The following is a 24,183-nucleotide window of genomic DNA, read 5'->3' on the forward strand; positions in this document are numbered from 1 at the left end:
GACCCTTCTTGCACAAGCATGTCCAAGACAAATCCATTATGTAACTCATAGGTATGTCAATGAATGTTCATTATCAAAAAAAAGTTCAGGTAGCTCTTACAGATCTTTAAAGAGAAACGTTTTTTGTTTTGTTTTGTACTTTGTTTGTTTTACTTGGCATGTAGGGCCTTTAAAGAAACAACTTCTCTTTTAAGTGAGAAAAAATGGAGAAGGTGACTTCTTCACTGATAATGGAATGTTCAATAAGACAGTCACGAAGTAGTCAATCTACAGCAGCGTGGTTCTCTTCCCTATACAAGGGAGAGATAAGATAAAATTTACCCATGCTTTAAATTGCAGTTGAAAATGATCACAAGGCCTTCCTTTTTGTTTTAAATGAACTCTTTTTTTTTGTTGTTGGTTTGCTTGTTTCGTTTGTTTGGTTTTTGATTGATTGGTTGGTTGTTGTTATTTGTTGGTTGTTTTATTTTTCCGAACATGGAATAATGCTGGGATACTGTTATTCGGAGCTTCTGGTCACCCAGACATCAGATAGAAATTGATAGATGCCTGAGGCCTGACATTGAAAAATTCAGGGAATCCAAACTTAGAAATTAATTTAAAGAAATGGCTGCACAATTATTCTGCATATCTGGCTCTGTCACATTACATCTCTTTTTCAAACTGAAGAGTCTATTAAATCTCCTCTTGTACAGAATCTGTGTTATGCCATAGTGAAGATTAACTAACCCGGTATTATCTTAAAAGTGTAGCAAGAAGTCAAATTAAAAAGAAATAAAAATAAACTGGAATAATGGAGTTATACTACCAAGAATCCAGGAATTTATTGTAGAACTTAACAAAAGAAATTTAGACTCGTGATTTTCAGAGATGAACCCATTAACTTGGAAAAGCATAGTTAATATTTTCTACCTGGAAAACGAGACTTAGCACACATATCAGTCATCTTCACGTTTCATCTGTTCCACTTTCAGAAAGCATTAATAGCAATCTTTGCTGCCCAAAGATGTGAGCTAACCAATGATGAAGGGAGAGCTCCGTTCCATCACAAGCAATTCTTAGGGGCACCAAATCACAGGAGTAAAAATTTTGGCCCAGATTTTTATGCTGAAGATTGATATTTTGCTTTAAAATATTTACAATCATGCACTTTTAATTATGATTTGTTTTTATGTTTCAATTAAAGAATTGTTTCAATTTGCCATAATTATTATCAATTAAACATTTGTGTATTATCTCCATTGGCAATATATACTAATTCTGCTCTAGGATTTGATCTAATTAAATTTGTAAACCTATTAATTTACAAAATGTGTCTTCAATTAAGTTTGAAAGCTTTAGCATTTTAAAATACTTCTAGCTATACCTGTTTTGGCAAAACTCTCAGGTAAACTCAAATCTAAGTTCATATCAAATCAATGTTAGGAAAGTTGTGAAATTGTGTCATCGTTTAAGTTTCTTGGACTTGCTTTAAATTGTTGAAATATGACCATATATATTTTACTCTTTAACAGTCATAAAGATTACCTGGTAGCATGTACCTCAAAAATAGTTAATAATCCAACTCAATCCCTTGGGCAACTAACAGACTATGGAATGTTTTTAAAAACATATTTTTGTTGGAAGGAAAGCAGATATCTCTAAGGATTAGAAAATCTAAAATAGAAGATATCTGTATTTTAATTACATTTCCACATCATTGCCATTTGATAACTTTTTAATTCCTTCATAGGCTGTAGGTTTCTGATCTCAAAACTTAGTTGCAATTGTTGAATTAAGACAGCAATATATATAATGTTTTCTGAGGAAATTGCCTAATCAAAATGCAGGTGTTGTTGAATCTCAAAGTTATACTGTAGCAACTTCACAGATTATTTTTAACTCTTGGATTGTCAACAGTAAATCATATTTTAAGCTGACATCACGGTAAGTTATCGGGATAAAATGCTGGAACTTTACATGTATATACTGCAAGGTCAGTATTTCATAAACTTAGATCAAAATACGACCTTATTCTAAGTTAATTGTGTCTGGAATGCATTTAGGTAGTGGGCATAATTCAAACATAAAACCAGTTTGAAGTTCCCAAGGTCTTTGTCATTCAGCTCTGAAGATGAGCATGGTAAATGAACTGGAGCTGTGTTCCTTCAAACTTTAGAACAAAGGTCAGGAAGTATGTCAATTTAAATGCATTTCCTTTTAAGAGAGATGTTGTTTGCTCCCCTGTGCGTTATTGTACACTTGGGACCTTTCCATCTGAGACTGGAAAATAGAAGGTGGATTCAAAGAGTAAAGGCATGGGTGTGGTGCTTAGGGACATAGTTTAGTGGAAGGTAGATTTGGCTAGGTTAATGATTGGACTTGATGATCTTAGAGGTCTTTTTCAAATGAAATGATTCCGTGACTCTGTGATCTCACATGTAGAAGTTCTAATAGGAATGGGGGTAAGCGTTTCTTGTCTCTCCTGTACTGGTGGAAACAGTGAAGCAAAGACATTCTGCGGAACAGTCTAGTTGGAGTCAGGTGCCTCTGTCACTAGAATAGTGATACCTGTAGTGATACCTCTTATGCACATCTTTCATTCCATGCCTTTCAGCTAATGTCAGATCTTCAGAAGGTAGAAACAATTGATGATGGAGCTTCATCATTCTATGAAAGCCATGAGTTTGACTCAGAGTAAAGGAGGGTTTTCTCTCTATTTTTCATTTTGGAAGCAATGCTAGTGCCTTCATATTGCAGGAGGAGTATTTATGCATGGTGAACTCATACAACCATCTGCTGCTACTGTCAATTGACAAAGTTCTTCTTTTCTCTTGCCAGGTATCCCATCAAATATCTCACCTCTCACCTCCCCATGCCATTCACCTATTCAGGGAACGCCTGCTACAAGTCCTACCGGAAAAACATCATCTGTGTCATTTCCAGACTCTACAGATACTGACAAGAAGCAAGGTTCAAAGCCACATAAAGTCTTAACTGCTACTCAGAGCGCACCTAGCCTGTCAGACCCTATCATCAGCCCCTCTGTTATCTGCAGCAGGTAAGATGGTAGTTTGACATGAGTTGGATCATTTCACATTGTCTCTGCAAACAAGCTCTTCTGGTGCATATGTAAATTCTCATAATTTGCTGCAGTATTGGTATTTTAACATTATTTAAACACTTTTTAGCATGTGAGTAATTATGTGGATTGATGATACAAAGTGCTTTTATAGTGCAAGACAGTTAGCTACATTTTCAGCTTTTACTCATGTTTGACTAATGAACAAATTCCACATCAATAACTTTCAGATCTGAAAGTTGGATTTCATGTTAACAACTTGAGTTTCTCATGCCATGCTGCTAACATGAACAGTCACAGGCCTAGTCTTTCAAAATGGGGTTTAATACAAAAATCTGACTGCTATGGTTTAAAAGCTGCTGTCCTGTAGCCCTGTGCTTAGTGTCTGTGATACAGGTGTTTTGGCAATGCCTGAAGAGTAAGTGATTTTGAGCACTGGCTCAGAAGGGGTGAATCCTGACCTCCCTAGGGTAATGTCAGGTTATATCCTACTAGGATTTTTTTCAGAAATCATCTGCCAACGAGTTCCTCTGAGTGCTAAGAGTTACAGTAATAGTTTAACTTCACACTTTAAGGCAGACCATTTTTAGATTTGTTAAGTTAGTTTGTTTCTTAGGATGCGTCTTGCTGTGTTGTTTGTGTACAGGACTAGGAAGCCTGTTAAAAACTCATAACCGAGTTTGTAGGCTTACTGTATGGAGCCATGTTCACTGAAATTCAGACTTGGATCCTGACGGGTGTTCTGGTTTCAGTTAGAACAGAGTTAATTTTCTTCCTAGGAGCTGGTAGAATGCTATGTTTTGGCTTAGGATAAGAAGAGTGCTGATAACACCCCAATGTTTTAGTTGTTGCAGAGCAGAAATAAGAACCCTGATCAATGTAAGACTGCTGTAGGTAGTAATGAAATATATTTTCTTGAGAGGTGTAGAATTTGATTTCAATATAATCATTGGTAAATGTTTATTAACATTTATATAGCTAATGTCTTGTTTGATCTGTGGAAGTTGCATAGCATACTTGGGTTCTTAATTTCCTTCTTTTCAAATGCTTAGACTGTGTAAGAACTTCGAGTAGTGACATTGGCTGGTATAGACTTTGTTGTTGATTATTTGAAACAAATATGTTATTTAAAATATTATGGTATAATGACTGCTAATAAAAATGACATCCACTATTATTAATAGTCACTGTCCCTTTAATGTCTGTTGAAAAATCATAACCACTCTCACATTTCTAGCCATTACTATACTGGGATGTCATTTCCACAGATACGAATTGAACCGCACGTAAATAATGCACACTTCAGTAATATAAGCACAATAAAGTAACAAAAAAAACCCACACACATATATATAAAGAAAACAAACAATAAAAAAAATAATTTGGATGACACCAAACTTGGAGGAGTTGTGGACTCGAATGAGGGTGGAAAGGCCTTGCAGAGGGATCTGGATAGGTTGGAGTTCAATAAGAGCAAGTGCCGGGTCCTGCACCTGGGACGGGGAAACCCTGGCTGCACGTACAGACTGGGCGATGAGACGCTGGAGAGCAGCCTAGAAGAGAGGGATCTGGGGGTCGTGGTAGACAGCAAGTTGAGTATGAGCCAGCAGTGTGCCCTGGCAGCCAGGAGGGCCAACCGTGTCCTGGGGTGCATCAAGCACGGCATTGCTAGTAGGTCGAGGGAGGTGATTGTCCCGCTCTACTCTGCGCTGGTGCGGCCTCACCTCGAGTACTGTGTGCAGTTCTGGGCACCACAGTATAAAAAGGACATGAAACTGTTGGAGAGTGTCCAGAGGAGGGCTACGAAGATGGTGAAAGGCCTGGAGGGGAAGACGTATGAGGAACAGCTGAGGTCACTGGGCCTGTTCAGCCTGGAGAAGAGGAGGCTGAGGGGAGACCTCATCACAGTCTACAACTTCCTTGTAAGGGGGTGTCGAGAGGCAGGAGACCTTTTCTCCATTAACACCAGTGACAGGACCCGTGGGAACGGGGTTAAGCTGAGGCAGGGGAAATTTAGGCTTGACATCAGGAGGGGGTTCTTCACAGAGAGGGTGGTTGCACACTGGAACAGGCTCCCCAGGGAAGTGGTCACTGCACCGAGCCTGTCTGAATTTAAGAAGAGATTGGACTGTGCACTTAGTCACATGGTCCGAACTTTTGGGTAGACCTGTGCGGTGTCAAGAGTTGGACTTGATGATCCTTAAGGGTCCCTTCCAACTCAGGATATTCTGTGATTCTATGATTCTATAACACACACAATAAAGAGATGAAATGGCCAAGACAAACTGAGTTAAATTAACAAAAACTGGAAAAGAATTTTTTCATGTTTGCGTATTCACAGTGTAGCTTGCTGGTCTTCATGGTGTGCAGTGCTCTACATTTCCTGTTAAAATAAATAAATAAATAGGTAAGTAAGCCTTGCTGCAAAATAATACTAGAATCAGCAAACCTCTGCCACTAACTCCTTCCCCCAGCAACAACAAAAGAGGAAATAAAGTTTCAATGGATTTAGTGCTTTAAATCTGATCTACTCAGGCACCGGCATCAAGACTGAAGTTTTACTTAAGTGAAATGTGGTAGAACAATGGAGTTTGAAGGCTATATTAAACAAGAATGTATACCAAACAATGCTATTAAAATACTTTTTAAGTAATCACTCTTAATTCTGCTTAGTGGATGAGGCAGGGATCCTGTGGAAAAAAAAAAAAAAAGTTAAACAATCCTGTGAAGTACCTGCATATGAAGGGGGATTGGGTTAAAGTTGCATGGGCACATTTACTTCTGACAAAGAGCAGATTTCAAGTGTTCTAACAGGTAGAACACTTTCTAAAAATACCTAAAAAAATTGGTATTATGTATTTATTTATTTATTTATACAATTTTTTATGTGGACTGGACATACTAAATCAGTGAGAGTTTGTATATGTTCTGGAAATGAAGAGGTGCACTCATAATAATGCAGAAACCTTGTAGTATCACAGCCAGACTCTATTTCTCTATAACTTTTACATTTTGACTTGTTATCATTGACCTTATGGCAACCACAAGGAATGTGGGAAAGATTTTTTTTTTCATCTTGTTTATAAACCTGAGTGATATGAGATTTATTTGTTTGGCAGTGCACCATGTGCATCTTTATTTGTGGATTTGTACTGTTATTTTGAATTCTTTCAGGGACATGTTAGGTTTGCAGGGCATACCAAATTCCACAATATGTTTTTGACCCCATCAAAATCATCAGGCATAGGATTTCAGCCATTTTTATATGGTGCACTAACAATGGTGCAAAGTTTCTTATCCAAAATTTGACCAATTTAGATAATGCTATAATTGTTTCTTTATAAAGACTGTTTTATATAGTTTATGCCACAAAATGCTAAGTCCAAACAGATAAAGATATTAAAATGTCAGTTTTTCATGGGAAGACCTGATATAAATCTGATATAAAAGCTAAATGAGGCTTCAGACCTTAATGTCTCTTGTGATTTCATGCTATATCATTCTTCCTTCAGGTCTGAGATTCAATCATATTGGGACATAGTTATTTGAGATATTCCAGCTGGTAGTGAATTAGTATTTAGGGCTTAAAGGGAATAGCACACAAGGAATAAAGAATTTTAGCAGAAGGGAAGAACCGGGCATCGGAAAGGCCTCACTATTGCAATCCCTCCCACAATGTCTTTCCTCTCTGGCAATGATGAAGCAAACTCTGCTAAATGTCTGGATGCTAAATCACCCTCCTCTTGTTCTATCAAAAATGCCCATTTTGGATATAAAATAAATGTCCATTTATGCTGTACATGGTTTGTTGTCACTAAGGTAATGGCAAAACAACTATTTGCATTATTAAATAGGAATGTATTCAAACTTTGAGCAAAGAAGCCTAAGCACGGTTGAGTTCAAAACATAAGATTGTATGGCACTTTGGCAAATTTTTACTGTTTTCTTTAATTCATGTTTATAGTACAGTTGTAGTACAAAGCCAGCTTTTTGTTTGCTTGTTTTGTACTGATAAACTTAGAAAATAAAGAAAAAAAGGTATTTATAAAAGATCACATGGTATAATTTAACCGTTGATGACACAAATTAATGGTGTTAGCCATGTCGAAGGTATAAACCTGTCTTTTTGCATTTCTGACTTTCAGTAAAACTTCAGCTCACTCTTGTAATTTTGTCTTTAGAATGTATGTAGCCTATGCCATAGCTTAAAATGTGTGATGCAATCATATACTGTCAACAGGAATATGTTTTACATAAGACTATCCAACTGTTATGATTCTTTATAAGGTATACGTTTCCTGATGTTGTATTTCAGCTGTGGCAGACCCTATAACCAAATAGAAGCTGGTGATGGGACGCTAGATAGAAGTGATGGTACCACACACTCCCTGAATAGAGCAGGTAATTCTTTGTCAATCAAAAACTCCTCCTCCTTTAAAATTTAATAATTATTCACTGGAAGGGTAAATATGCCTCTGTCTCACAGAAGGAAAACATATGTAGGTGAGATTATTCAAACTGCCTTTGAGGCTTCTTTCCTTTTTGCTTGTTTAAGATGCGGAAAATGCTCATGAAGAATATAGATACAATGCAAAATAAATATGTTTTTCCATATGGTTTTGTCTAACCTTGCCAGTACAAATAACAGTCACCAAGTTTTTTCCTGCTCTTCAATCCCTAATCCCATTTTTCACTCTCTGCAGGATATATGCTTTAATGTCTTTGGACAGATTGTTCAACATTAGACACAGCCAAGCAGCACATATGTATTATGAGTCAGAGATCCTGTTGCTATTATTCAGAAGGTCTGTTCACACAACAAGCTCTGTGATTTGTGTTGTAGATGATCCTGCACAAGCCACTTCTGACTATGAGACCAACAACAGTGACAGCAGTGATATTGTACAAAATGATGATGAGACAGATTGCTCCAAAGAACAGACACGGAAGGGATCCGTGTGTAGGACGTATGCGCCTGAGACCATCATTCTGCATCCCTTGATACCACCTGAGGTAGCTTGTTTAAATTCCACTGTCACCATACACTGAATGTATATGGAAATGAAAAAAAAACAAACACAATCCCAGAGCAATCTAAAGATTATGGCTACGGTTTTAAGCAAAAATTTCAGCAGCTAAACCTTGTAGTAAGAGGTTTAACTGAAGAATTGAAAGGACCCACTGAACTGTGTGAGAGGTCCTAAGCACTGGCCACTTCTGAGACACTAACCCTCTATTTTGATGAATGAATACAGGCTTATAGATCTGTCATTAGGCACTTAAGAAATGTTTGGCTTCTGTATTAGTATTGCCTTTAAAGGGAATAGATTGGAAAGAAAATAAATTATAATCTCAAACTACTAGCATGATGTATTGTCTTCCTGTTCAGCCACTTCAAATTCTCAATGGCCTTGCAATCCTGGCTGATATACACAGTGATTCTTACTTTTAAAGAAATTGACACTTCCCTGAGAGTGCAGCATGATATTATTTTCTTGAACAGAATAACATTATAAGCATGCATATAACTTAAGAACATTGCAGTATGGTGAACATTAACAGGTGCTGATCTTCTTGAAACTGCGGTTACATTCAGCTGTAAATTTGATTCAGAGGTAGAAGGAAAATTTAGGGGTTTGTTTGTTTGTTTTCCCAGCCTTCTGTGGAACTGGATTAATAAATTTTAAGATGGTTTGAGCTCTTGAAAAAAATATTGTAGTCTGTTGAATTGGGGTTGGACATGCTGAGAGAAGATATCCTTCTTGAGATATTTTAGGGTTCACTCATTTGCAGTTTCTTAGTAATAATGAAATGCAATAAAGTGTTTAGGGAAAAATTTGAACAAAGGGGAATGTCCAGTCTTTACTTTGCAGACCTTGAAAAAGAGGTAGGTCTCAGTTTAAGATGGATAATTCTTCTCATGGAACATGTTCCGTTAGCTGTGATACATGTAGATTATAATAAATGTGTCCTGATGCGAAAGGAGAAAGTGAACATTTTTGCCTCTCTACCCCAGCAAATTTAACAATGAAGAAGACAGACTCACTTGGAAATGAATGAATGATTCCCATGAATGAATGAATGAATGTCTCTCATGCCTAAGTTGAGAAAATTATGTTTCATATACAGAATTTCCTCTTCATTCAAGTGAAAAAAAATATATAAAAAAGAGTGACTAGCTGTAGGGCTGGTAGAAATGGGAACATCTCTGCTGAGCTGAATAAAGTACCATTGGCTTAGAAATGATGCTAACATGGCCTTAGTTTTTAACAGCACATTTTTTTCTTTTGCATGAGATGCTTCACAGAACTAAAACTTAACTTTATTTTACTTTCTGCCATAGGACAAGCCTGTGCTCGCTCCTGAGCCTCTGGTTATGGACAACTTGGATCCCCTGATGGAGCAGCTAAACAGTTGGAATTTTCCAATCTTTGATTTGGTGGAAAAAATTGGAAAGAAATGTGGTCGTATTCTCAGTCAGGTAGGAAGGGTATCTCATCTGTGATGACTGGCTTGATTATTGATCTAGAGATATGATTTAGACAAAGTATTTTTATGACCTGTAATCTGTTCATTTGATAAATTATGATCCCTGACACCTAATTCAAAGCTGACAATATGAACTCCTTCTCATTAAATTCCTTACTTTTGAAATCCCATCTCTTTTAATTTAAGAATGTGAAAGAAAACAAAAACAAAGAAAAAAACAAACAACAACAGACACCTATTATGACTGTTACTGTTCACCAATGAGTTTATGTAAACCCTTCTGAATATTCTCTCCTTTCTGCAGCAGTTGTTCTAGTCCCTTACCAAGTACGTAGTGAAAGGATTTATCCTGAGCCCAACATGGGAGGGCTAAACAGTAAAAATACTCAGTTTTGATGCAGGAATATTTTTTTCTATACTGGAGATTTTAGTCAGGCAATGCAAGGCATTATGTCGTGATGAGTGCTGTTTATTGGTATGTTTGAAAATTAACCCCAACGCACAAACACAGAGGTTAGTGGGTCGAGCAGATTTCACTGCAACAAGCTCCAGGGAATGCTATATCAAAATCAAACATTGTTCCCTTTGGGGCTAACTACTATTCAGCTACATTCCATTATCCAGTGGTCAACCAGGAAAACCACAGCATGAATTTAAATTTACTTGTGGTCTGTCTTTTATCATTCTGTAGCTTGGCAAGCAACATCTATGTTTAAGCAGCCTACCAGCTCTCTAGGTTAGTTTTAGACAAATTGGCAAAATGTATCTGGATATGGGTAATGATATACATTCACCGGTGGTTGTTGAGACAACTTTGCAATACTTGGAGAACAAGTGATTAAAAATCCCTTCTAGGTCTTCTTCATCATGTTTTTGTCTAGCAGTAAAGCATCTTACAGAGTCATAAATGAAACATAAGGAAAACCAGAATGCTTTTGATGGCAAAAACAGTAGTTTGAATGAGTCAAACATTCTTCTGTTTTCTTATCGGTACTTCTATGGGTGTTAAGGACTTAGTACTAAGTTACATGGAGTTTTGAACCTCTTGGGACAATTTCCCTCTGCTGCTCACAATTTCCACTAAAGCTCCACACTCTGTTTCCAAATATTTGCTTTTTGATCAGGTTCTGAGCACATTATCACTGTTTCAGTGACACAAAATAAAGCCTGTGAAATATAATAGAGAAGCTTAAATAAATACTATTCAAGATCAAAATTCACTATCTTCTGCAACAGCTGTTTGTATTAACTCTCATTCCTTAAGAGCAGAATGCAGCAAGTCCAAACTTGTTCATAAAATAAAGATTGTTCCTTTAGTTCTTTTCCCCACCTACTCATACATTCCTAACAAAGTAATTTTTAGAAATAAGAAACTGAAACAAATATATATATTTTTTTCCTGCAGCTAAAAGTATTATTTTTCTTGTATAATTTTTAAATCCTGGGATATTACCAACAAAGGACAACAAAAGCACTAATGATTTATTCTCTGATTTTGCTGTTAAGTGGACTCATCCATTAAAAACAATAAGTAAATTAACAAGCTGGGTTAACTATGTTTGCCTTGCTAGGTTAAATTTATGAGATGGAACAAAGCAAAGTTGACACGTGCCTCTAGGGAAGCATTTGGTTTAGAAAGCAAATGCTGGCATAGCATCTTTAATGCTGCTTGAGATGTCTGTTTCTCCTTTTTGTAAAGTTAAATTGATTTAGACATGTAAAGAGACCTTGAACCAGTCAGCAGCCATAAAAGCATGTGTGCAAAATACAGTGGAAAACACTCTAAATGTAGCACTAACGAATATGCATAATAGGGGCTAGGGAGGAATTTACATACCAGTCCATTTCAGAAAGGAACAGCAAAGCCCTCCAGCTGAGCTGCTGCTTCACAACAGGCCATAAACTTAGATAATGTTTTCAGTCACACTTAACTCTCTTTTTACATCTCCTATAAAAACAAAACAAAACAAAAAAAAACTGCAGAAGAGAAACTCATTTGCTTTGAAAAGCAAATAATGAAAGTGAAAAAGGACAGGCTAAAGTTAAGATCTCTCCCCAGCATTTATTGCTAGGTCCATAGGAACAAGAAATGCTGGTGGTGCTCCTACACTGCTTGTACTCCATCATCATCAAGACAGAGTGGCATCACTGCAGTGCGTGTAAGTTGGTCCCTCTGTGATTCCAAGAAGAATACGTAGTCATCATGTATGATTTCTGTAGAGAGAAACTGCAGCCATTACATGGGAACAAGGGAAATCTATCCATGGGGGATGGAATATTCCCTGGATCATTACAGCCGCCCTTGTGAGAAGTTATGTTTGTCACAGCTGGAGACCAGGCATTGACAACTTAAAAGGAACACACGTTTGCAGAAATTACATACAAGAGCCAAAAAAGGAGTTGTAGCCTACAAGCAATGAATAGGGAACCACTAACCTAAACCTCGTACATGTCCTCCAAGATATTTACGTGTGCCTGTAACACCCCAGAGAGGAGCTACACATGAATGATGATCCCCATTTCTAAAAAAAGTTTCCCTTAGAAATCATTCGGGAGAAACACTTGTTCAGGCAGCAGTACTAGAAGTATCTGAGTTATAAATGATTCACTTGAGCATTAGCAGTCATTGCACAGATGAACAGAAAATGGAGGCAGGAGGGAAAAGGCTGTGTGGAGCATTCTATATCAAGTGGCTGGATGCTGTCAGAGCTTCCCCAGGGCTTGCCCCTGGCACTGGAGACCACACCATGGCTGCAAGAACACTGGGGTCAGTCTATGGGATGGTGACTGCAGCATGCAGTTTATAGAGGAAAGATTTTTAAAGTGGAAGCATTTAAAAGTGTTTAATCCAGAGCAATGAATAATAACAACAACAACAATAGAATCATAGAATCATGGAATATCCCAAGTTGGAAGGGACCCATAAGGATCATTGAGTCCAACACCCGGCACCACACAGGTCTACCCAAAAATTCAGGCCATGTGACTAAGTGCACAGTCCAAACACTTCTTAAACTCCACCTGGCTTGGTGCAGTGACTACATCACTAGATGAGTGAAGAACCTCTTCCTGATGTCCAGCTTAAACCTCCCCTGTCTCAGCTTGATGCCATTCCCATGGGTCCTATCACTGGTGACTAAAGAGAATAGATTGGCTCCTTCTCCTGGCTGCCAGGGCACACTGCTGGCTCAGGACCTGGCACTTGCTTGTTAAACTTCATGCAGTTGGTGATCGCCCAGCTCTCCAATCTGTCCAGATCTCTGTGCAAGGCCTTACCACCCTCATCCAAGTCCACAACTCCTCCAAGTTTAGTGTCATTGGCAAATTTGCTCAAAACACCTTCTAGACCTACATCTAAATCATTTATATAAACATTGAAGAGGACTGGCCCTAAAATGGAGCCTTGGGAGACCCCACTGGTGACCATCCGCCAGCCAGATGTGGCCCCATTAACCACAACCCTTTGAGCCCTGCCCGTCAGCCAATTGCTCACCCATTTGATGGTGTTTTTGTTTAGTTGTATGCTAGACATTTTGTCCAGTGGGATCCTATGGGAAACCGTGTCAAAAGCCCTGCTGAAGTCCAAAAAGATCACATCAGCTGGTTTCCCTTGGTCAACTAGATGGGTGATATTATAAAAGGATATCAAATTTGTTAGGCAGGATCTACCCCTCATGAACCCATGTTGGCTGGGACCAACGACGGCATTGTCCCCCAGGTGCGCTTCAGTACCTTCAAGGACCATCTTCTCCATAATTTTACCAGGCACTGACATGAGACTGACAGGCCTGTAATTACCAGGGTCTTCTTTCTAGCCCTTCTTGAAAATTGACACAACATTACCATAGACCATTACCAGGTAAATGACATAAAAAGGACAGAATTTAGCTAACAGCAGTAATTAAATAAAGAAGCTGACTTATGAAAGAAGTTAAGAGGTCATACAGTAATTCTACAATGTCCTGTTGTTCAGCACGTCAAGTTCAAAGTTGCCTTGAATCTTGTCTATTTTGCAGTTCCTCCTGTCTACATTTCTGATCTTTCCTCTCTCCTGAACTCTCCCTCATTCATCCATCACATTCTCCCTTCTGATGTATCCTCTCCTGGATGTCTGTGGTCATCCTGCCATGCATGAACTCGTTGAGCAGCTCTGCCTCCTAAGCTACTTGCTGCCAATGAGATCCTGAAGTCGGTTTTACCATGTCACTGCCAAAATCTGAGTGAGGGAAAGGAGATGATGTAGAGGATCCAAATCACCCTCTCATTTTCTTATTCCTTCACTTGCTTCCTTTTTTTTTTCTGGGAATTGAATTGACTCATGAATACTCCTTGGAAAGGTTTTTGAGGATTTTTTTACTATTATTATTTTTTTTTCACAAGACTCTGGAAAGGAACTCTGGGCACCTTCTTTTATGTATATACGCTTCTGAGGTGCCTGCAAAATCTGGGGGTCCATATGCCTGAAAGGAAGAGCAGAACATTTGGAAGGGTTCAGTGAAGGAATGAAGAGGACTGTTTAGTACTAATAGGTTGTCTGCTTGTCTGTGTAACCACATCACTATGGAAATGTGAGTACCTGCTGCTATAGCTGGATCAGGTGATACACTTGAGAAAATACTGTGAAGAAAGTACATCTACATGGGGTGATTTGACAGAATGAGTTCTGTATCTAATTTTTAGATTCTTTCTTGTCTATTTAGCAGAATGCTGGTTTTCATTTTTTCAGGTATCATACAGGCTTTTTGAGGACATGGGGCTGTTTGAAACCTTTAAAATTCCAGTGAGGGAATTTATGAACTACTTCCATGCCTTGGAATGTGGATACCGGGAGATACCTTGTAAGTAGTAATTCCCAGCAGACAATAGTGCTTCCTTAAAGTTTTGGGTGTTTTCTACACACTTTGTTTTGAAGACTTTATTCTCTCAATATATCAGATTTTTTTTAATGAGATGCCTTTTTCATTAAACCTTCAGATGTGTTGGCTGAGACCAAATTCAAATCATATATTGCTGATATTGATTAATATTATAATTTACCACAGCAAACTGCTTCAGAAGATAATGGTGCAATGTGTAAACCAAAAAAAAAAAAGGGGGGGGGGCACAAAAAATGAAAAAAAATAAAAGTTCAGTAATAATAGCAGACTCTACTCAATGCATGAAAGCATACATGCTTTCTTGAGCACTAACAGAAGAATATTTCTTCAGATTTTTCTTCTGCTGTGTCACTACCAAATGGATAACTCTCTATAGTCAGGGGTTGGTTTTTGCACAACAATTCCATTTGTTCTTTTTCATTGCATTTACTATTTCATGTTGCATAATAATAATAATTCATGGGAAGTGTACAAGCCTGCAGCCATGTGAAAATGTTATACGTACAAAGAGCTGTTTCCTGTGTATTCTTGAATTGCGTATCAAGTGTGTATTCTTGATTATGCAAGTATGCCCCTGCCTCTGATGTGTTATATTGAAACATTTCCCCCTCAGTAAGAGATCTGGATTTTTTTACACAGTAGCAGTGCTATACTACCAAAAGAGACATATTTTGTAAAGCTGAAATATACCGAGTAGCTGAGTGTCTCCTGTTCTTCTGCAATTACAGCTAAGCTGGTATTTTTCAGTGTGAATAATTTATTCACAGAAAAAATTGCTTTCAGTCATTTTTAAAGTATTTACTAATTCAAAAATCAAACTTACCAAACCCCTTCTACTGCAAAAGACTCTTTTTTTCCAGGAGGAGGGAGGCATTTATTCCCCGTTTTAGCTGGCAGATATCTCCTATGCTGAGGAATATAGGACACCCTGTTTTCTCCCACCTCCCAGAAAAATGTCTGAAACATTGGCTTATTAAGGCATATAGTCTCTCTCTCGAAATATTAAATACAAATTGGAACAGCTACAATGTAAGGGATTGAAGGAAAACTGCCTCAAAATGCCTTCAAGCCAGGTGGTTTGGACTCTTCTGGGAAAGTAAGAGACCAAATTCCAAATCTTTCCCTGTGTTTGAATCAGAGAAGGGATTTTAAGCAGCAGATTATAGCCAGAGGGGTTATAGGTGGATGTTCCATAGTCTGTCCTTCCTATTGAAGCTGTTCCTCTTTGTTTTAAATGCTTTACTCATAGGGGCTCTGGATTTTTTGTAAATCTAGCTATTTACAAAAATATAGCCTCCATTTCCTTGATTTTTCTTACGTGTGTTTAATTTTATAGTCAAGAAGAATATTTTGTCTAATACATAATTAATTTACCTTCCAGTTTTTCATTTCTGTGAAGGAGTAAAAACCAAAGCAATTTGTTTTTATTGAACCAGTCTTTTCTCTTGGTTGCTGAACTAGAAAATGAGTTATTCATACAAAATTAACTATGACTATACCTGCTGGATTAAGTTAGTACAATTTTAGAAGACTTTCATCCAGCCTTTACTCCAGAGAAAAGCATTAGACCCCTATGCAGGACCATCCTCTAGGTTTTGCATAAGATTAGTTTCTCAGGATAGATGTTCTTAGTACTTCAAAAAAGGCAGCAAGGAGGAGATCTCTTCCATATTTTACTTTTTTTTTTTTCTTTTTTTTTTTTTCAAAAAATATCCATTCCAGTTCTGCTTCCTGTTTTACTTAATACTACTAATAAAAAAGTAGCTAAATATCTAAACAGAGAAAGTCACAGAAGAGCAAGAGATTAAAGTAAGGGGTAAATACAAAGGCCAAGTGGCATGACATCATGCTCACGTTTGGTGAGTAAGCGAAGTGACTGAAAAATGTGAATATAATAAGCCTTTGTGTTACACCCATCTGCCCTTGGTAGGCAGGATTTTAGGCCAATTTTAGAAGTAGACAAAGTAGGCAGTTGTCTTGAGCATCGTAGTCTTTTGTCAGCAAGATGGCGAAGCTCTTCTTTACACCTCCTATGCCAAAACTGAGCAAATGCAGGCAGACAGCTTTTGCCCCACTGATGACAAGGGTTAGAAACATGGTAGCAGCATTGCTTCCCTGGAGGAGGCAGATTGCTGCTCCCAGCAGGAAAAGGAAATCATCCATCCCTCAGCAGTGGCAAAGCGACATATCTGGCTCCCTAGGATGCTTTCTCCATTCCAGCTCTCCTCCTTTCTTCCTGTTTTCCCACAGAAGGGTGGCTTTAGCATGAAGTTCAGCTTCAGTGCTAAGAAACTCTCTGTCAGCTGCATACTGCCTGTCTTAAGGATGAGGCAGGTATAAAACCAGGTTGCTTACACATCTTGCTGCCAGACCATTCTACGTCCTGCAGAGTACAGAGTTTTTGTCACCTTCTCCTGTGAGTTATGTTGATGGGGGCAACCCAGTGATGGAGTACCACATTTCTGTGCTTTGGCCTCTGAAATGCATATTTCCAGAACTGCAACAACGGTAGCGTAGCCACAAGTTAAAATTCAGATAAGCAGATTGCTAGCAGCATTAGTTAGTCACTGTAAAATACACCTATGCTCTGCACAAAATTAGCCTGAATCACAAGCTGAAATACTTCTCTTTCAGTGGTTCTACTCCAGATGTAAGTTTTGGTCCTCATGCAGCAAAGTGTTACTCCTCTTTCAGCATCATGTTTGCTTTTGCCAGTGTATGTTTAGATGATACTTTGTGCTGAACTAGTGTGTGATTCCTTTTTCAGCCAGTTGTGTTGATTGTAGGATAGTTTATCTGGCCTTGAAAGATTTGGTGGGAAGAGCCTTGGAGTGACTTTTATCTCTCATTTCTGCAAAGACAATTTGTAGCAAGCCAGATTACAGGAGTCAGGGCCTAAAATCTTATCCCTGGCCAGAAAGCTGCAGAAACAACTTGTTTTAACTGTGCAGTGTACACATATCCTGAATTTGACTTTGCAGTGAAGCCATTAACACAGCACCAACATTCGCTCAAGTAGAGTCAGGTAAGTCTTATCTGCCTTGTGTATAGAAGTTGGGAGAACCATCTGCTGAAGCAGATGGGGTTTTCCTAATGATTTCATTTGAATCAGAGGTTAACAACAGATATTTAGCCTATGACATTTAACAAGTGAAAGGCAACCACTGGAGTAAAGGAAAGGAGCTGGAAGTGCGGGTCAGACTCCTTGCTTAATGCTTTCTTCATGAAGTTTCCTACAGTGCAGGTACCACTGCTTTGCTGTTGTTTTTGTCTTTTTGGACAGGTGTGAGACTTGCTAATGAATTTGCTTGAGCCATAGTGAAAAGCTGAGCATTTACATTTTACAGATGGTTTTCATGGTTGTGATACCATTTGATTTGTTTCTGCTCAATTGACTGTCATGCAGTACCCACTAGATGGTGCTGATTTCCCTCCGACGGAAATACTCATGTTTAATAACAAGGTCATTTGCTTTGTATCACAGATCACAACCGAATCCATGCAACTGATGTTCTGCATGCCGTTTGGTACCTTACTACTCAGCCCATTCCAGGACTGCCAACTGTGATTAATGATCATGGGTCAGCAAGTGATTCAGGTATATTTAAATATGCTACTGTATATGTTGTATTTTTTAAGCTTTTGATGTGAAATTTGCTGGAAGAAAGCCCACAGTTCAGAGTTCAGTGCAGTACTTGCTGCTATAAAGACTTTTAAATTCAATAGCCTGTTGAATGCTGCATGTATATTTGTATAACATTGAAGAGAAGGTAGCTGGTCCTCTAAAACCTAATATTCTACATTTAATGTGTGAATGGAAACCTTTGTGGTCACCCATAATAGCAGATGTTTATAACCATTTGTTTTTTTCAATAGTTTTTCTTCTAGGAAACTGTGTTAGGAGTGCTTTCTAGTGCTGCTACAAGAAACAGTGTAGACTTTTTATTCCTCAAATCCTGCATTGTTTTGCTATTATGAAACTACTGGGACATGCAGGTAGTGGCATGTACTGCTACTGCTTGGCTGTTGTGAAGTGTTTCTTTGCCATTCCTCACTGTCTCCAAAGAAGAAGAGTTGTTACCACCTTGCAATTAGTTTACAAGTCTGCTTGTAAAGTACAAGTCTACATTGTCTGCTGTTTTATGATTGCTACTTACAGGAAGCTCTTATTGCACATTTATATTAACTTCACCAGTCTGAGCTATAGCAACTAGAGGACCTATCTGTGTTTTGTGGGGATTCTGAGGGAGCTGTTGAAAAAACAGGAGTTTGGTCAACAGAGAACGTTTCTACTTTGCATGTGTGTGCATTTGTGTGACATTAGAACATCATTTGTGAAACTCTTCAGGATATTTTGGTGCTGGGAAAGGTTGCTATTCCTGGAAAATTTTGTCACTAATCATATCAGCAAATGTTGGAGGCTTTGTAGCTGAGGTGAACTGGGTGGAATGAAAGGACTTGTGTTTAGGGGCTTTTGATGTTTGTAACTTGAAAGATGTTTCCATTTGCATGCAAGTTCCATTCAGTACATCTCCTTCAAAATCTGCCAGTGGCATGTTCAAGCTGATTCAAAAAGAGGCTGGTAAGAGAGTTATTATCAAAAAAGTAAAGTCTAGACGTTGGGTTGAAAAACATGCACCTATACCAATTAAATTAACAAATGCTATTCCACTACTTTAAGTACTGATAGTATTTCATAAATTAATCTACATGATGAAGCACTTAGAGGAAGGAATGCGAAGACTGAGTTACTCACAAAGCTAAAGCATGTCTGTTGGCCCATATCTTATTGTTAATGCTTTATGTAGTTTGAGACCAGGCTCTGCTGGATGGCTGGAAGTTCCCTGGGGGATCTGAAATTGTTCTTTTTCAGCAGCATGTCTTATTGTACTGGGTCATGTACATAGCATCATAAAGTGTTCAGCACAGGACATGTTTACTCTTCAGTTAGGTACTATGAATCCTCCACTCCTCTTCCTGCTTTGCTGCTCCTATCTGTTTCAGTAAGTCACTGAAAAGGTGATGAGAAATTTTTAAACCTATTTATTTCTGCTCAGATTCTGACAGTGGAATCACTCACGGCCATATGGGTTATGTGTTTTCGAAGACATACACACCTACAGATGACAGCTACGGATGCCTAGCTGGCAACATCCCAGCCCTTGAGTTGATGGCTCTTTATGTAGCTGCAGCCATGCATGATTATGACCATCCAGGAAGGACCAATGCCTTTTTGGTAGCAACAAGTGCTCCTCAGGTAAATAAATCTCAGGCAGTGTTGCTGCCAAGTTTGGAAGGTCTATGGTAACAGCTTCTACTTGTCAGTGATACCTGAGGCTTACATTAAGCACAGTTATACCAAATATTTTGAAATAGCTTATCAAAGTGAAATAAATAATCACTTGGGGATTGCCAGTGAGTCTCCTTACACACCCTCACTACACTCAGGGAGAGTGTTAAGAAACGCATAGATAAAATGTCTTTGTGAAGGAGAAGCAAATGTTCTGCTGAATGTTGCAGAATCTATAACTGTTTGTGAAATTAAGGGAAATATTACTGTACACAGTAAGGCATAGAAAGATTAAAACAAACAGACAAACAAACTATGTAGTTTCCAGTGCACCATGCAAGTGAGTTTGAGCACAATCATAACATATATTTTCTGTTGCTCCTGTAGTATATGAATTGCTGCAGTCTTCTATGAATGTACCTTTACACTATGACTCTACCAGGGGAAAAAACCATCTCTGTTTTACAAACGAATAATTGAGACTTAACTAAGATTACACAGAAGTTGCTGCCAATGCTGGCAGTTGAATTCAGTGATTCTGAGTCACTGTTTATTGGCTTAATTATGAGATCATCTTTCCTTACTTTGCATAGCTGACCTGCCTGGCTTCAGTATACTCTGCTGAAAGATATTTCTGTGCAGAAAGAAAGAACAAAAGGTGTTGTAATGATGAGAAGTTGGTTAGGGATGCAGAAATTATGGATTTACTCCCCACCATGGATACAGAATTCGTTTCTTAGCAAAAGGAATTTTTTGGATCCAGAATTCATTATTATTATATATTCATTCTTATCCACTCTAGCTGAATAAATAGACTGATGGAAACTACTATTCCTGCCAAAATAACATTTGAAACCTCAGGAAAATCTTGAATAAAAATGAAATCAACCAAACCTGAATGTCCCTCATGCATTATCCCCACATCTTTCTTATTTCTGTAGTTGTGGTGTTTCTTTTGCTGAACATCTGCCCATGTTGTTTTCACAGGCAGTGCTGTACAATGACCGCTCCGTTCTGGAGAATCACCACGCTGCTGCTGCCTGGAACCTTTTCATGTCGAGGCCAGAATACAACTTCTTGGTCAACCTTGACCATGTGGAGTTCAAGCATTTCCGCTTCCTCGTCATTGAGGCAATTTTGGCTACTGACCTGAAAAAACACTTTGATTTTGTTGCCAGATTCAATGCCAAGGTAACAAGATTCATTTGGGTTTCTGGTGGATAGTCAGAAAAGTTTCCAGGGCTTGGTAGCATCACAGTGAAATGATTAAAAATGCTGCTGTGTTGCTTTTACTTCCGAATGGCCTCTCAGCTGCTGTAAAACATTCTGATGAATATTAATCTGGCATTTCTTTTACCTATTTGAATTTAGTGTCACAGCTTCTTTTCTTCTATATGCTTGTGTTTTTCAGAAGTTGGTTTAAAGCAGTATTTGTTGTCTTGTTGATAACATAAAAGCAAATTTAGAAAGGCTACTTTGCCCTGTTGAGGATATTATGTAATATAGGACAATTTGATGAAAATCCCAGTTACATTCTACTTTTCAATATTGTTTTCTTCTCTGCTGGTATTTTAGACATTAGCAAAACACTGAAGGGGAAAAAAAAAAGAAAAAAAAAAGAAAAAAAAAGAAGAAAAAAAAAGAAAAAAGGAGAGGTTTTACCAGATTTCCCTAATGTCTAAATACTTAATGTGACTCTTTATCCGTTTAATTGTACTGTTCTATTAGCAAAACACAGATATAGTATGACTTTGAAATTCTGATCTGAAATGCAGTAAAAGATCTTTCTTTCCTACTTTGTTCCCAATGGGTAAGCCCCTGAGGAAGGTCAGTAAAGATCTTTTCTTTATGCTCAACTCAGTGAGTATAAAATCACAACCCTAGGAACCTATTTTTTTAAAAAATATTGTACAGTTTCATCTAGTTTCAATTTATTGGAAATTACTATTTATAAGTTTATTTTAATAAACTCCATCATCTATCCAAGCTGTAGGTACATTACCTGGATAATATCTGCTTGGGAGCTGATATTGCCTACTTGTTCTTTGTATAAAACCAAACACCTCCTAGCTGTTTTAGTTTCATATGTTTTCTTGAAGTATTGCTTAAGATGGACCTGTATCCTGAAAGTCTGAAGCCTACAGATGTATGACTGGTTTTGTTTTCCATTACCCTAAAAGATATCTCTTTGTTCGGCTCTAAGGAGCTGTAAAGAAAGGCCTTAAATTATGGTCCAGGGTAGACAGAGAACTGATCTGAAGATCCATGGAAGTCTTAACTCCTTAACTTTTGACCCCTGTTAGACATGTCCCACATCGTTCCTGGTGATATCAGAGGGGCTTCTTTAGATCTTAATTTTAAACCCCAATGCCATTTTCACCTGTCTAATTTCCTCTTAAAGTATCGAACTTACTGGCAGATTCTCAGCTGCTAGGGCTCCCATGACAATAAAACACAGTAAATTCAGGCTGTCTGAATAAATCCTTTGCCTATGACAGTTTGGACCAAAACCTTCACTTCTGTGAAAGTAAGTAATATGAAAAAAAAAAAAAAAAAAAAAAGAAGAGGAGAAAGTGAAAACATTAAGCAGTATTTGTGGCTGATCCTAGCTTTCCCTGAGTCATCACTGTCTTAAAAAGAGATTATTTACACTTGGTTAGAAAAACTTCTTTTGTACCAGAGTGGCCTCCGAGAGCAGACCTCACATTTTTGTATCTGAGTTTCTGCAACTTTGATAAGCTGAGCTATACATGATTATGTTATTGATTGAGTTGCTGAATTGTAGTTTAGTGTATTGACCACAGTCAGAGAGACTGTAGAAGTCAGTGTAAGCACATGTAATATAATCATCTTCCTACCAGAAAATCTTGCAGTCTGGAAAGTACAAGAAACAATGAAGGAAACTCACTGTCTGTCACTTTGGTGATATCAATGCATCAGAGCACTTACTGTCTGTCCTCTGACACTAGTTATGTCAGATCATGTATACTAAAAGCATAGCCCTCAACGTTGTGGACCTACTCCTATATGAGACAGGGGACTTGGTGACAGAGGACACGTAAGTTTTGTCTAGTCATAACACAACTTCCTATCCATTTTCAACTACTGAAAACTTGAAAATTAAAGCTGTGTTTCAAGAAGGGATTTGAATTTAAAAAGTTAATTAGACAGTAGAATAAAGTCCCTCCAACACTTGGAGATGATTTAGGAAAAAAACCTGGGATGGGAAAATGTGGCTAATGACAGCAAAGGTTGGTATCACTGACCATTGGAAACGGCCAAGGTCCTCAATGCTTTCTCTGACTTTGTGGGTAAGACCTGGCTTCAGGAATCCCAGATCCAAGATATGTCAGAGAAAGTCAGGAACACTGATGACTTATCTTCAGTGAGGGAACACTGTAACAAACTCTGCATATACAAGCCCATGGGAGATGCAGAGTGTTATGGGGTGACAGGGCAAGAGTCAAGGGGTACAAATGGAAACACAGAAAATCTCATTAAAAATAGGAAAGGCTTGATTTACTGTGAGAGGAGTTGTATACTGGAAAAGGTTACTCAAAGAGGCTGTGGAGTTTTCCTCTTACTAGAAATACTCAAAATCCAACCGCTTGCGATCTTGAGCAGCGTCTAATAACTGGCCCTGCCTTGAGTAAGGGGATTGGACAAGTCCAGAGGTGCCTTCCAACCTCAGCTTTTCTGTGATTCTTTGAAGGTTATGCTTTGATTTTAAGGCAGTTGATAGCCTATATCACATTTCATTGTGGAAGGTATGGGAAAAATTGAGAAAAGGAAAAAAAAATGAATCCTGTCAGAAAAATTTAGATGAAATAGAAAAATAGACCTGTTACATGCATCTTCATGCTATAATAAAATCAGCATGTCATTTAATGGCAATTTATTTTTGTGCACAAATTAGGAAGTAATTTCTTGGAAAATGTCATGGAAAGGTTGCATTTTTTTTTGTTTTCCCAGTAAATGCTTTCAGACAGACACATTATTTGCTAAATATTAATTTCTCATAATATATCTCAATGTTCATTGTTTTTCACTTATTTTTCTTTTTATAGGATGATATGCAGGTAATTGTAAATTTCAACTTTAAGCTATCTCACCTGCTTACACTTGTGATTTTGTCAAGTAACTGAACCACAAGGTGTCCCAGGGCAGAATTTCCTCTGTGGATACATTCTTATTGAGCATTACTGTCAAGGTTTTCCTTTCTCTGCCTCACAGGTGAATGATGACGTTGGGATTGACTGGACTAATGAGAACGACCGCTTGCTGGTTTGCCAAATGTGCATCAAATTGGCTGACATAAATGGGCCTGCAAAATGCAAAGACTTGCATCTGCAGTGGACAGAAGGCATTGTGAATGAGTTTTATGAGCAGGTAAATAAATCATGTCCAAGGTGGTATCTGCTGGTTGCATGTTGTGGGCTAAACAGTCCTGCAGTGTGCTAATGCAT

General features: G+C 38.1%; 1 protein-coding gene across 8 annotated transcripts in view; it reads left to right on the forward strand.

Annotated features, from left to right (window-relative positions):
- Window positions 1–24,183, forward strand: part of PDE3A (phosphodiesterase 3A) — a 264,734-nt gene that overhangs the window by 222,578 nt on the left and 17,973 nt on the right. For all 8 annotated transcript variants that reach the window (XM_072040693.1, XM_027458268.3, XM_072040690.1 and 5 more), the window contains 9 exons: window positions 2,821–3,040; window positions 7,377–7,462; window positions 7,905–8,074; window positions 9,405–9,542; window positions 14,277–14,388; window positions 17,912–18,025; window positions 19,485–19,684; window positions 20,705–20,908; window positions 23,951–24,106. In XM_072040693.1, the coding sequence (XP_071896794.1) occupies window positions 2,821–3,040; window positions 7,377–7,462; window positions 7,905–8,074; window positions 9,405–9,542; window positions 14,277–14,388; window positions 17,912–18,025; window positions 19,485–19,684; window positions 20,705–20,908; window positions 23,951–24,106 (1,400 nt within the window). The remainder of the gene's footprint in view (window positions 1–2,820; window positions 3,041–7,376; window positions 7,463–7,904; window positions 8,075–9,404; window positions 9,543–14,276; window positions 14,389–17,911; window positions 18,026–19,484; window positions 19,685–20,704; window positions 20,909–23,950; window positions 24,107–24,183) is intronic.

The sequence above is a fragment of the Anas platyrhynchos genome, chromosome 1, assembly GCF_047663525.1.
Source record: "Anas platyrhynchos isolate ZD024472 breed Pekin duck chromosome 1, IASCAAS_PekinDuck_T2T, whole genome shotgun sequence".
Taxonomy (NCBI): domain Eukaryota; kingdom Metazoa; phylum Chordata; class Aves; order Anseriformes; family Anatidae; genus Anas; species Anas platyrhynchos.